Source organism: Odocoileus virginianus, chromosome 8 (genome assembly GCF_023699985.2).
Source record: "Odocoileus virginianus isolate 20LAN1187 ecotype Illinois chromosome 8, Ovbor_1.2, whole genome shotgun sequence".
Taxonomy (NCBI): domain Eukaryota; kingdom Metazoa; phylum Chordata; class Mammalia; order Artiodactyla; family Cervidae; genus Odocoileus; species Odocoileus virginianus.
In genome coordinates this window covers 23,687,057-23,700,680 of record NC_069681.1, presented here as the reverse complement: position 1 = coordinate 23,700,680, position 13,624 = coordinate 23,687,057, and the positions used below count along the sequence as shown (strand labels likewise).

The 13,624-nt window shown below is 44.6% G+C and overlaps 1 protein-coding gene across 6 annotated transcripts; it reads left to right on the top strand.

Moving 5' to 3' along the window:
• Positions 1–642: 642 nt before the first annotated feature.
• Positions 643–12,757, top strand: CCNA1 (cyclin A1). 6 transcript variants are annotated; one of them, XM_020891692.2, is made up of 9 exons: positions 643–915; positions 2,142–2,330; positions 6,046–6,292; positions 6,479–6,603; positions 7,059–7,282; positions 8,913–9,117; positions 10,633–10,746; positions 11,844–11,977; positions 12,493–12,757. In XM_020891692.2, the coding sequence occupies exons 2-9, from the start codon at positions 2,166–2,168 to the stop codon at positions 12,542–12,544; spliced, it is 1,266 nt and encodes a 421-aa protein (XP_020747351.2). In that variant the 5' UTR covers positions 643–915; positions 2,142–2,165; the 3' UTR covers positions 12,545–12,757. The 6 variants fall into 6 exon arrangements, with proteins under 6 accessions (XP_020747351.2, XP_070327434.1, XP_020747359.2 ...); XM_020891700.2 differs by lacking the exon at positions 643–915 and adding an exon at positions 1,456–1,658 and having other exon boundaries at positions 2,145–2,330; XM_020891684.2 differs by lacking the exon at positions 643–915 and adding an exon at positions 1,456–1,658.
• The last annotated feature ends 867 nt before the right edge of the window (positions 12,758–13,624 follow it).

Below are 13,624 nucleotides of genomic sequence, written 5' to 3'. Positions count from 1 at the left end.
GACTCTGAACTGCATCTTAACACCTGACTCAACACCTGACTCAATAGCTTTCTTCCTCACTTCCTGTAGAATACTTTAATGTATACACAGATTACTGGGTGAACCCATTAATAAAGAATACTTAAGAAAAAATTGGGATAGGTGTAAGATTAGCAATTATTTTCATTCAAAACAAGGAAGAAGGCAATAACTAAACAGTTCTTAAAACGACCATTTGAATGGTTTCCATAATCTGTTTTATGGATGGGAACTTAGGGATGGGAATTTAAAAATTAAAAAGACAAAAACAGTAACATATATATAACATGTGTGTGTATGCACAAGAACATTTTCAAAAAATAATAAAGGTAAAAATTCTTATACCTGGCTCGCTAGTTACCTCTGCAAATTCCAGGGCTCCCTAGTTTCCAAGGACCCCTCTTCCCTTCCTGCGTGGCCAAGGCCCCTTTCTCCCTACCCTCACCTCTTACCCCCAAACTAGGCCCCCTGCTTCCACCTTACCTGGCCACGAACCCCGGACCCCGGACCTAAGGATTCCCTTCCCACGTGGCCAGGCCACCTGCCCAGTCCCTAGTTCCCAGCCTTCCCGCTATTCCCCCTCAACGTCCCAGACCCCATCGCTGCCACTCGCGTTCCTTCCTCTTCCTGGGCCAGCTTCACGCTGGGGCTGCCGGAACCGTCGAGGAAGGTCTCTTTCCTGGGGACTGAGAGCACCACGTGCGACCATAAAACCCCGGGTCTCCTCTCCCGCCCTGCCGGGTTACATGCACCCGAACCCAGGTCGGCCAGGCGTGGCCTCCGGTACGCAAGGACCCAAAATGACCGAAGACACGCCGCCACCACGGACTAGGAGGCCGCGACTCCAACCAGAGGCCCGCTCGCTGCCACTGGGCCTCTCTCTGGGAGCAGGCTTAGGTGTGTGATCGGGGGAAAGGGGAGTGAGCCGCGCTGTCTGTCCGGCGCGGTCAAGGCGCCGCGGCCTCAGCAGCCCCGAGGGCCCGCGTCGCCCTCCCGGGCCAAGGTTCTCAGGAGCGGGCCGCGGAAAAGACGTTAGCGGGAGGAGTTAGCGGCTGTTGGGGGGACCGGTTCAAGTAAAAACAGTCCCTTTCAAACCCCGGTCATTGCGGGGCGGGCCTTCTTCCTCCTTTACAGACACCTGTCACACGGGGGCCGTGGGCGCCCACCGCGGCCGCCCGCCCGGGCACGCCCGGGCAGGGCCGCTTAGGAGGGGCCCAGGGCCGCCGCCAGTTGGCCCCACCCGGCCCTGAACGCCCAGGGGTCGCGGTGCGTCCTCTCTGAGCGTGTCGGGTGAGGAGGTCGCCATAGAGATGCGGCCGCGGAGCGCGCACGCCCCCCTGCGGTTGGCATGGAAACGGCCCCCGCGACGCCCGGGAGCTGCGCTGATTGGCCCATTCAACAGACGCGGGGGGGCCGGCGGGGGGCGGGGGGAGTTGAAAGTAATTAGCTCTGAGCTGGGCCGCAGACGCTGGGAGCCCGGCGCCCCGGCTAGAATCTATTAACACCTCCGTCCCCTTCAGCCCCGCCCCGCCCCCGCCCCCGCCCCCCGCCCCCTTCAGTGGACCCTTATTCCCAGCCTCGTGTGCATTTGCTAATTGTTCGAGACTTATGTGTAAAGAGATAAGACTGAGAAGAGCGAGGTCCGCTGTGGGTTCCAAGCAGATTTTGGGGCCTTCTGTCTTGTGGGAGAAAGGCCGCAGAAGAGCACTCTGCTTGTCACTTGAGAAGGGGACGTACTTTCCGACAGTGATGTATCCTGGGTCACTGGTTTGCAGGGAAGGGGGTGGTGGAGTGATGGATAAGCATCACAGCTAGGAAAGACACGGGCTTGTAGGTTTGGACTCCCCGCTAATGTGGGGGTTAGTGTCTTGGCTTAGAGGTTTGTCATATTCCCTTTCCAGCCATCAGCCAGGTATTGGAAGGAAGGCTGGAGAGATTCAAATCACCGTTTTGATTCAAAGTGGCTTTGATCACTTGCACTGTGGCTCAGGCCCTTTCAACCCTAATAACTGCAAGGAAGATCATGTGTCACAGGGCTCTGTCTTCTACAGAGTCTCAGCATCCTTGGATCCTTGGTGGAAGAGGCTGACTAACTGGCTTGTCTGTTTCTCCTTCCTTGACAGCAGTAAGCTGTGGAGACTGAGGCTATGCATCTCAGCAGCTCCAAGAGTGGAGTAGCGCTGGCTCCAGTGTCCGGAGGTCCTGATGCCTGTCAGATGATAACCAGAGGCCAGTTTGGCCAGGATCCGCCACAAAGAACAGTACTAGGAATGCTAACTGAGAATGGGCAGTACAGGAGGACCTGTGGCCAGGTAATGCCTGAGAAGAGCTGGGAAGGCCCTCGTGTCTTGGTGGGAAGTGGGATCTCTTGAGATTTTCTGCACAAACTCCCCTTGAGTATTCAGCCCTGGAATCTGGCCTATAGGGGCACTGATTTTTTAAAAGAGCACTTTGTCAGGTCCCTTTTTCAGCTAGCAATATTAAATAATTTTCTTTGTTATTAGGAACTGTGTAAGTCAAGTATGTGTAAAGTCACTTAAAAGAAAGTGAAAGTGAAGTCGCTCAGTTGTGTCCGACTCTTTGTGACCCTGTGGACTGTAGCCTACCAGACTCCTCCATACATGGGATTCTCCAGGCAAGAATACTGGAGTGGGTGGCCATTTCCTTCTCCAGGGGATCTTCCCGACCCAGGGATTGAACCTGGGTCTCCCACATTGCAGGCAGATGCTTTACCCTCTGAGCCACCAGGAAAGCACTTAAGTTCTGGGCTAAAAGGAAATTGTGAATGCACCAAAATAAACTGTTGTTCAGTTGCTAAGTTGTGTCTGACTGTTTGCAACGCCATGGACTGTAGCCTGCCAAGCTTCTTTATCCATGGAATTTCCCAGGCAAGAATACTGGAGTGGGTTTTGATTTCTTTCTCCAAAGTAAACTTGTGGTACTGGTGTTTCTCTAGATCAGAATGGTATTCAGATTGACCTAGGCTGTGCCTGAAGCATCTCCGATAACCTTTAAGTTCATTAGTGATGGTGTTAGAATAAGGACTGAATCACAGTATACTAGATTACTTCCAAATGTGTGCTTTGAAAGGCAGCTTCTCCTCAGGATCATGGACAGTTGGGCAAAAGATCGTGGGCCATCTGATGTCCAGTTGCTTGTGCTTAATTAATCATAGGTACCTCCCTTAACAGAATGTAAACAGAGAGTAAATAAATTCAACACTTAAAATGCAAATAAGGAGTTTGTATCTTTAAGAATGAATTTTGAGATTAAAAAAACAAAAAAGCTTCCTCAAGTCTGTTATTACACCAGCTTCTCATAAGCTTGTATATCTATAGCGGAAGGACATTGGCAGTAGTATAGTGGAGTAGGTGGGCAGGTATCCTTTCCATTTTATAGGTGAGAAAAATTGAGAGGTTTGAGAAAGCCTTCCCACCCAAATAAAAGTCATGATGGAGGCCAGATCAGAAGCTTCTCCTCATCTACTGACTACTCCTACTCCCCTTCTACACAATGACACAAGTCATTTGTGTTTTGGTGGCATCTGGTTAGTGGGAGAAAATTACCCAAAGTAATCTGTTTCAAGCTTTGGAAAAAAACGGAGTAAAGGTGGTTTTAACCAACAATTTGCTTAGCGACGTGGTGTACTTCTTTAAACATGAAGTCTAACACAGTGGGGGAAGGAAAGAGTGGGATGAATAGAAAGAGTAGCATTGAAACATGTACATTACCATATGTAAAACAGAGAGCTGGTGGGAATTCACTGTATGACGCAGGGAGCTCAAACTCAGTACACTGTGACAATCTAGCGGGGTGGGATGAGGTGGGAGGTAGGAGGGAGGGGACATATGTATGCCCGTGGCTGATTCATGTTGATGTATGGCAGAAACCAACACAAACTGGAAAGCAAATATCCTCCAATTAAAAATAAATAATTAAAACACAAAGTCTAAAACCTCTCATGAATCGGCAGTTAGCCCTGTGTTTAGTGGTTTCACTTTAAATTCATAACTGTTAGTTAACCTCTATGTTGCTTGGTGCTACCTCTACATTTCCTGGTTCTATTCCTCTACAACTGTCTTATAGAAATCTTTTATTTTATACTTTCCCTTCTCTCTTTATCCTCCAAAGCCTCTATCTCCGTCCGGCCTCTCAGCTTATAACTTTATATCCTATTTTCCTAAAAATATAGATGCAACTGTAAGAATTTCCACATGCCCCCATGTGTCATACACCCGCCGCCCTCCTCCTGCTCCGTGACCTATGTGTTCCTGCTCTTGTGCAAGGTGCACCCCCATGTGCGAGGCACACCTGATGCCCTCTTGCCTCTTCAAGGATATCATTCCATCACCTCTTCTTTCTCTTCTTAGTTTTCTCTTCTCTACTGGGTCAAACCCAAGTGCAAATATATTGTGATTTTTTTTTTTTCCAATCTTAAAAACCTTTCAACTACAAAGTTCTTTACAGCAACTGTCCCATTTATGGCAATATTTCTTGAGAATTTTTCTACTGTAAACTCTATCAGGATGAGGATTTGAGATGTCAGGTTTTCTGCTATACTCCCAGTGTTTAGAAAAACCATGCCTGGCCAAGGTAGCATGCACGTATTTGTTGAACAATACTCTGTCTCGATTTCTTCTTTCGTTCTCTCTGGCTCCATTCTTATTTAAAGTTGTAAATATTTGTTTAAAAATTATTATGTATTTGGCTGCAATGGGTCTTAGTTGCGGCATGCAGGTTCTTCAGTTACAGCATGCAAGCTCTTAGCTGAGGCATGCAGGATCTAGTTCCCTGACCAGGGATCCAATCCAGGTCCCCTGCATTGGGAGTGCAGAGTCTTAGCCACTGGACCCACCTGGGAAGTCCCTCTCTTTTACTCAGTTCGTAATGCTTTCCTTACCTGTCTGAAAGGCACCGTTTGACATTGTTGGTCATTCTCTCTTCCTTAAAGTAGTTTCTTCTGACTTAGCCCAGAGAACATAGCTCTCTTCTGGTTTCTCATCTCGCTCACTGGTCACACCTCATTATCTTGGTTCTTCTTCATCCACTATCTGAAAGTTAGAGTGTGCTAAAGCTTAGTATTTGATCTGAATTGGCACTCACTCCCTTCACAATCTGTTCAAGTCTCCTGGCAACAAATACCATCTTTCTGTTGATGATTCCTTTTTCTATCTCTGGTCTGGAACTCTCAGCTAAGTTTCAAGCTCAAGTTAGCTATCTACTTGACATCTCCACTGGGATCATGCAGTAGGCATCTCAGACTTAGGTGAAACCAAACACTGACTCCAGCCCCAAGCTGCTCTTCCCAAAGTCTTCCTCATTTCAGTAAGTAGAATATCCATTCTTCTCATTATTTAACCCCAAAATGTTGTCATCCTTGGCTCTTCTTTTTCTCCCACCCCACATCTAATTTGCTGAGAAAATGCTGTTGATTGTACTTTTAAAAATGTCTAGAATTTCATTTCTCTTTCTCATTATGTCATATAATAGTGTTCCATAGCTTGTAAGAGAATTAACTCTTAGTACACATTTCTAAAAGCATCGTGTTTCTGAATAACTGTGTATAAATGGGAACTTTCCAGGAGCCTGTTGACTAAAAGTTGACTTTAAGGAGGATTCTGTAACTATGTTTCAAGAACCTTGCTGGGTTGTTATAAAAACCTGGCATGCTACAAGCACAAAAGCTGATTTACATCCCCCCCCCCCCCCCCCGCCCCACAATATGTGGTACCTAGTTCACTTTGGAGGAGTTTTTCTTTTTTTCTATAATTTTGCATTCCTTTGATAAATACGTGAGGAAGATGACAAATTTTAGGCTAGCTTCTTCCCCAGATGTCACATATAGACAAAGATAAGGGCAAAGTAATCCTTTGGAAGCTTCAGGTTCTGAAATTCAATTGCAGACATAGATATTTCAAATTCAGATTCCTCTCATCTTTCCAGCCTGCTGATGTGAGTCACATGGGTTCTTAGCACCTATGTGGGCTCTGGGGTAAGCCTCTAACACAAAAATTCTTCCTTTTCTAGGGGCTCACCACACTCAGGTGTTTGTCTGGCTCAGAAAATGTCTTCCCTCCAGCTGGAAAGAAAGCGTTGTCTGACAGCAGGGTCCAGGCACCTGCCAAGCAAGGATTTGACATCTACATGGATGAGCCTGAGCAGGGGACCAGAGATAGCTGCCCAGGGCGAAAGGGGATGGCATTAGAGGATGCGTATGAAGTAGACACCAGTGCACTCAAGTCAGACCTTCACTTCCTGTTGGATTTTAACACAGGTAATGGGACTCACCCATGGCTGACAGCACCCTGTCTTTGTCACCGCCTGCAGTGTTCAGTAGCATAGAACTAGCAAGAGAACTCCCTGGAGTAGTAACTGTTTTCCCAGCTGCCTGTAGAGGGTTAGTGGATGGAACTAGTTGTGAAATGAAATGTCTTACCTGATAATGTTGAACCCCCTGCAGTTTCCCCTATGCTGGTAGATTCATCTCTCCACTCCCAGTCTGAAGATGCATCAGATTTTGGTACAGATGTGATAAATGTGACTGAATATGCTGAGGAAATTCATCAGTACCTTAGAGAAGCTGAAGTGAGTTTTCCTAACTTCTCCTTCAATTTCCAGCACCCCAAGCACTCTGTATTAAGATAGTTATGTGCTCTTGGCCATGACCACTAGCAAATGGCATTCTTGTGACATCTAAACTAGAGAACGTTTATGAAAAATAATAGTTGGGTACGGTGACTAGCAGTTACTTGGACTATTTCTCTATGTCTCAGAAGGGTTTGTATATTAAGTATTTCACTCTTGGGAAGAACCATTATTGCCACGTCCCCCCTCCTTGAAGTTACTCATTAACTAAATTGCATCACAGAGCCAGAATTGCACACTTGTTCCATATCATGATGTACAGATTCCTCTGGCGTTTGACTGAGTTTCCTGCTAACCTTTGCCCATGAGCTTTTTAAAAAAACCAGCTGTACTGTGGAGTGATCCTTCTAAGATAACAGGTATTTAAACATCAAAAAAACTCTCTCCCCAAACAGAAAAGACACAGGCCCAAGGCACACTACATGAGGAAACAGCCAGACATCACAGAAAGCATGCGGACCATTCTGGTGGACTGGCTGGTTGAGGTTGGAGAAGAATACAAGCTCCGGGCAGAGACCCTCTACCTGGCTGTCAACTTCCTGGACAGGTTTCTTTCCTGCATGTCTGTTCTTAGAGGGAAACTGCAGCTTGTAGGAACAGCAGCTATTCTCCTGGCTTCGTAAGTCCTTCAGCTCAAATAACATGAAATGTCAGCCTGTCTAAACACTTGATTTCTGTTCCCATTTATTGAAGAAATACAGTGCTTGATAATTAAAACTTACACATGCCTCCTTTGATAAAATATCATTATTTTTACAGTGTTTACTGAGAAACTGAATCTCACCACATGTTCACTCTTCAATTTGGATGTTTAAGATCCTCTTAACTACAAGTTCAGGAGAAGGCAATGGCACCCCACCCCAGTACTCTTGCCTGGAAAATCCCATGGACGGAGGAGCCTGCTAGGCTGCAGTCCATGGGGTCGCTAAGAGTCAGACACGACTTAGCGACTTCACTTTGACTTTTCACTTTCATGCATTAGAGAAGGAAATGTCAACCCACTCCAGTGTTCTTGCCTGGAGAATCCCAGGGACGGGGAAGCCTGGTGGGCTGCCGTCTATGAGGTCGCACAGAGTCGGACACAACTGAAGCGACAGCAGCAGCAGCAGCAACGACAAGTTCAGTATCATGACTAAGGCAACCATCAGCTCAAATTCAGAATCTAGTTTAATTATTTTGTAGTATAGTCTTTTGGCTGTATTCTACTGTGAGTAAAAGCCCTATTTAAAGAAATTTGGGTTTATGAAAGCCTTCTCCAGGCTCTAGTAAGTGACTCATAATAACCCAGTTTATTTGGTTACAGTGAATAAACTATTTTAGCTAATTCCTGTTACTATCAGTCGTTCATAACAATATCTGTTTGTGTAGAAAAGGTCTGGGTTGTGGCTAAAAGTGAAAGTGTTAGTTGTGTCCAACTCTTTGCGACCCCAAGCACTGTGGCCCACCAGGCTCCTCTGTCCACGGGATCCTCAGGCAAGAACACTGAAGTGGGTAGCCATTCCCTTCTCCAGGGGGTCTTCCTAACCCAGGGATCGAATCTGGGTCTCCTGCATTGAAAGCAGATTGTTTACCATCTGAGCCAACAGGGAAGCCTTATTTGTGTAGAAAAGTGCTGGGGTTGTGGCTAAGCTTCTTTTAAATAAGTGACCAGATGGTGAATAGTAGTTTCCTTTCTAGTCTTCTGGTCTCAGACTTTATACTTATTAACTACTATAATTTTGCAAAAATTTCCCTGTGGAAAGGAGAAACAAAAGCAAAAGCAAAGAATTGATACTAGTGAAATCATTATCTCTCTCGGATAGATAGCATCTTTTGCTAATTCAATAGAAAAAGCTGAGTACAATCTTTAAAAAAAAAAATCTAAGGCCTAAGGAGGTGTTTTTTTTTTTTTCCTATCATCATGTTCAACATAAAATTCTTTTCCACGAAATGAAGTTTGTAGAATTAAGAGGAATTTACCCGCATGTCTGTCATTCATAATCTTTCAGCTTATCAGATGCCAAAACTTAAAATCCCTAGTTGAAAATTGTCTCTTTACTACTCATAGCAGTAAGTATGACATATCCTTGTCATACTCATGCTCTTTATGGAAACAAGCATCTGTATTTTTTCACACCTGTACCATTTCATGATTCATAAGTGATACTTAAGTCTGCAAGGGCCACGTGACAAGCCTGGTTGGGATAGAACAAGAAAGAGAGTCAGAGGGTCCAGGCTTTACTTTCCCAAACTCTCTTTCCCTTTTGTAGGAAATATGAAGAAATATATCCGCCCGAGGTAGACGAGTTTGTCTACATAACTGATGACACCTACACAAAACGACAACTGCTGAAAATGGAACACCTGCTCCTGAAGGTCCTGGCGTTTGATCTGACAGTGCCAACCACCAACCAGTTCCTCCTCCAGTACTTGAGGAGGCAAGGAGTGTGCATCAGGACTGAGAACCTGGCCAAGGTAGGCCACGTGACTTCCGAGAACCTCAGTGCCGACGGGATAAAAAAAGTAGCCTCCTTCAGTTCTTCCTTCCTTTTCAGTTCTTTGCCTTGGGTCCAGAAAAGCTTTTTAGCAATTGGAAGAGAACTAATTTGAAGAACATGACTTCTGCTTACAAGATGTTTCCATTAATCATGTTTGGCAGATGTGGGTTGTCTAATCACCCACAGGTCTTAGAAAAAAAATGTAAGCTTGGAAACTATTCTCTTGTTTTATACAGACCATAGGCAAGCAATACCTCTTTGGTTTACAGAAAGGAAACAAGATAAATATGGTTTGATTTGACTCTAATCTCATTCTAACATGTTAAGTAAGGAAGCACTATTTGGTCATTTTGGAGTCCTAGAACTTTAGTTAGAGTCACTATAGTATTGTTTTGGAAAACCTGGTTCCCATCCACTATGATCTAATATATCTGGTATTTATATGCTATGCAAAGAGCAATAAGAACATCTCTCTAAATTTCCCAGTATGTTTCTTTTAATCTGATAAGTCCCCCCTGGTACTGTTCTCTAGCCAATGAACTGCATGCATTTGCCTGATAAATTTTTAATTGATTTTTTACTGAAATATACTTCATTTACAATGCTGTATTAGTTTCTGTTGTATAGAAAAGTGAGTCGGTTATACACATATGTATATCTACCCTTTTTTAGATTCTATTCCCATGTAGGTCATTATAGAGTATTGAGTTTAGTTCCCTGTGCTCCCTCACAGCTCAGTTGGTAAAGAATCTGCCTGATTTGTTGGAGATGGGATAGACTACCCACTCCAGTATTCTTGGGCTTCCCTGGTGGCTCAGCTGGTTTAAGAATCCGCCTGCAATGCGGGTGCCCTGGGTTCGATCCCTGGGTTGGGAAGATCCCCTGGAGAAGGGAAAGGCTACACACTCCAGTATTCTGGCCTGGAGAATTCCATGGACTGTATAGTCCATGGGGTCACAAAGAGTCGGACATGACTGAGTGACTTTCACTTTCACTTCCCTGTGCTCTACCGTAGGTTATTAATTATCTATTTTATATATGGTAGTGTGCATATGTCCATCCCAATCTCCCAGTTTATCCCTCCCCACCCAACCTGATAAATTAATAGCTATAATATGGACATATTTTTGCCTTTCACTGAAGACTCCAGTCTATTCCAGAGGCTAGAGGAATGCTATTTGACCAGCATAAACCTGCACTACTAGTATAGTAACCTACCACATACACTGTACAGATAGGCCAAATATTGATCCTTGCCTATACAATATTGAAATGTACTTGTAATTAAATGTATTAAAACATAGATATTATTCTGGTTATGGACAGGCATGGTGATTACTCACTCAGTGAATACTTTTGAGCATCTATTTCTGTGCTTATCACTAGATACACATTGAACAGAGATGACAGTGTGTTCCCTTGACATTTCTAGGCTTACTTGGAACCTTAGCCAGATTCCCAATTCCAATGAGACTTTCTCTCTTGTGCTTAGTACGTAGCAGAACTGAGTCTCCTTGAAGCTGACCCGTTCTTGAAATACCTTCCTTCACTGATAGCTGCAGCTGCTTATTGCCTGGCAAACTATACTGTAAACAGGCACTTCTGGGTAAGATTCTAACTGATTGTTTCTAGATGATGCTTAGGCTTCCCAGGAGGCTCAGCGATAAAGAATCCTGCAGCATAGGAAATGTGGGTTCAATCCCTGGGTTGGAAAGATCCCTTGGAGAAGGAAATAGCAACCCATTCCAGTATTATTGCCTGGGAAATGCCATGGACAGAGGAGCCTGGCAGGCTACAATCCATGGGGTTGCAAAAGAGACTTAGTGATTAAACAACAACAACAAGATGATCCTCAAGGCCTGTCTAAAGTCTATTTAGTAACTCAAGGCTTAAAACTGGTGGGCCTGTTAGGAGGAAGAGTTAGTTTTATAGGGAACTAGTTGCCTAACCCCCCAGATTACAGCATGTAGCTAGTCAGGGTTCATGGCTTGGACTCTGTGGCTTAGCTCACTGGGGTGCAGAGGGTGCAGGAAGTCAAGGAGATGGTGGTGCCACACTTGTTCAGTGGGAGCTGGCCTGGAAACCCCAGTGCCTACCCTTATGTGGGGAGTGCCCGTGTAGTGTAAGCACTGACCACTTCAAGGCAAAGGATGTTGACTCTTCCCCTCCATGTAAAAGAACCTCAGTCCAGTTAGGATGGTCAGAGGTTGTATGAGGTTTTCAAGGGAACAGGGAATTATTGTTGCTTCTTGGCTCGTGATAGCTGGCAGGATTAGAGATGGGCCCCTAAGATTTGGTTCTGAAGGCTCACTCTTGTGCTAAGAGAGCAGGGCATCTACTTTTATTTTCGAAAATTCTTATTTCTTATTCTGCATTTGGCTAAGAATCTTTCCATATTCTATTTAAATAGAGTGTTCAAGTAAGTTGAGGCTCTTCAGGGGCCGATAAAAATCCTGCTCATAAGAGAATAAACTTCCCCTAAATGTACAATATGAGCAAATTTAGAACTCTGATTGTTCTTCCTAATATCTTATTCCTAAAGGCTCTGAATAAGGGTTATGGTTTCTTTTGAGATGAACATGGATACTTACTAAGTATACCTATTAATTCCCTTCAGTTCACAGTTTTATCTTCAGATTTCTGATATCATATATTGAGATCTTCAAGCTCTCTGATACAAATTTCTTCTTTTGTCTTGATTAGCCAGAAACCCTCGCCACATTTACAGGCTATTCATTAAGTGAAATCGTGCCTTGCCTGAGTGAGCTACATAAAACTTGCCTCAGTATACCCCATCGACCTCAGCAAGCAATCAGGGAGAAGTACAAGGCTTCAAAGTAAGTTCCCGAAATTCTCTTATCTAGGCTCACTACTTAAAACTTGAGTAAGTGATAGTAATTTCAGAATTAAAAAACAGAACAAATTGTATATGGTGCTGGGCTGAAAAGTAGGGTCGCATGTCAAACCGAGAAAATAAATCAGTTTGGCAGGGCCTAGATTTATAATTTGTCACCTTGTAGAGTAGCAGGTGGCTCAGTAAAGAATCTGCCTGCAATGCAGGAGACCTGGGTTCAATCCCTGGGTTGGGAAGATCCCCTGGAGAAGGGAATGGCTACCTACTCCAGTATTCTTGCCTAGAAAACCCCATGGACAGAGGAGCCTGGCGGGCTACAGTCTATGAGGTCGTGAAGAGTCAGACACAACTGAGCAACTAACACTCTCCAGAGTACATCTCGTCAGCCAGCTCGTTCCTTTCTGTTAAAACTACCAGATGGTTTTCTGGGGCCTACATGAGATTTTATGAAACCAAAGTCCTCGGCTCACGCTGAACTTGCCGTGGGTCTTGTTTCAGGTACATGCACGTGTCTCTCATGGAGCCGCCCACGGTCCTTCCTCTGCAATGAGTTTCAGAACAGAAGCGCCTTCGGGATTTAACCTCCTGATCAACAGACTTGGTCGTGATTTTTACAGGTTTTCTGCAGGTTGTGTCAAACTAGTGTTGCTGTGATATAGGTGACATACTTTTTAGAATGTAAGTGTATTTAGGTTCTCTTAGACATAGTAGCTTGTAATATAGTCTAGTACTTTCTAAAGAATAAACCTGCCTTCTGACCATGTGTTAGACTTCATTTACTGCTGACTATGGCTGACACGCTTGCCTGGAATTTTAGTTGAGAGTATTACAAATGTCATTTCTATTTTAAGAGTGCTTCTACATTGGTTTTATAAATCTGGTATGCTGTTAGGATTAAGTGTTCTGAGGAATCCAGAGATTTTCATGTTTGGTAAATCGCTACCCTGAGATGTTTTTCTTCCTATCTTTTTACTCCTCATGTAGCTCTCCATAAACTGGCAAGGGTGAATGCCAAGCCTAGACGGATTAGCGAAGGGACTAAGCAAGCACTATCTATTCTGGTGTCCCTGTCAGGCCCTGGGGGGTAAAGACAGTGGATTGAAGAATAACTGTTATCAGGTACCTCAGAGGGGTAATTTACCTAACTTAATTCTAACTGAGGGTGCCGGAGCCTGCCGGCAAACGAACCGGTCACGGGCGCAATCGCCGAAATACCTGAGAAATAAAAGAAAGGACTAGGAAAGAAAAGACTAGAAAAGAATGGGGTTGAGAGGGACAGAGTCTGCTTGCGTCTGACTCTGCCAACTTTATTGAAGAATACCACACCTATATATACGCTAACAGGAGTTACTATTAGATCAAAGGTTTGCACATGTGCAGAGCTACAGGCACAGGTGTTTTAAATTCCTCCACTTAAGATCAGTAAAGCATCACCCTAGCACCCAACTGAAATCAATAGAACATTAACTGGATAGAAAACAGGCTTCAATCATGACGAGTTTATCAGCAACAGGTGAACAGGTGAAAGATCACTACAGCAATTTCCTTGATGGAGGTGAGAAAGGCCAACCTGTGCTTTAATAAATCAGGGGTGGCGGGACAGAGAGGGACCTCTTGATCTCTCTCAGAG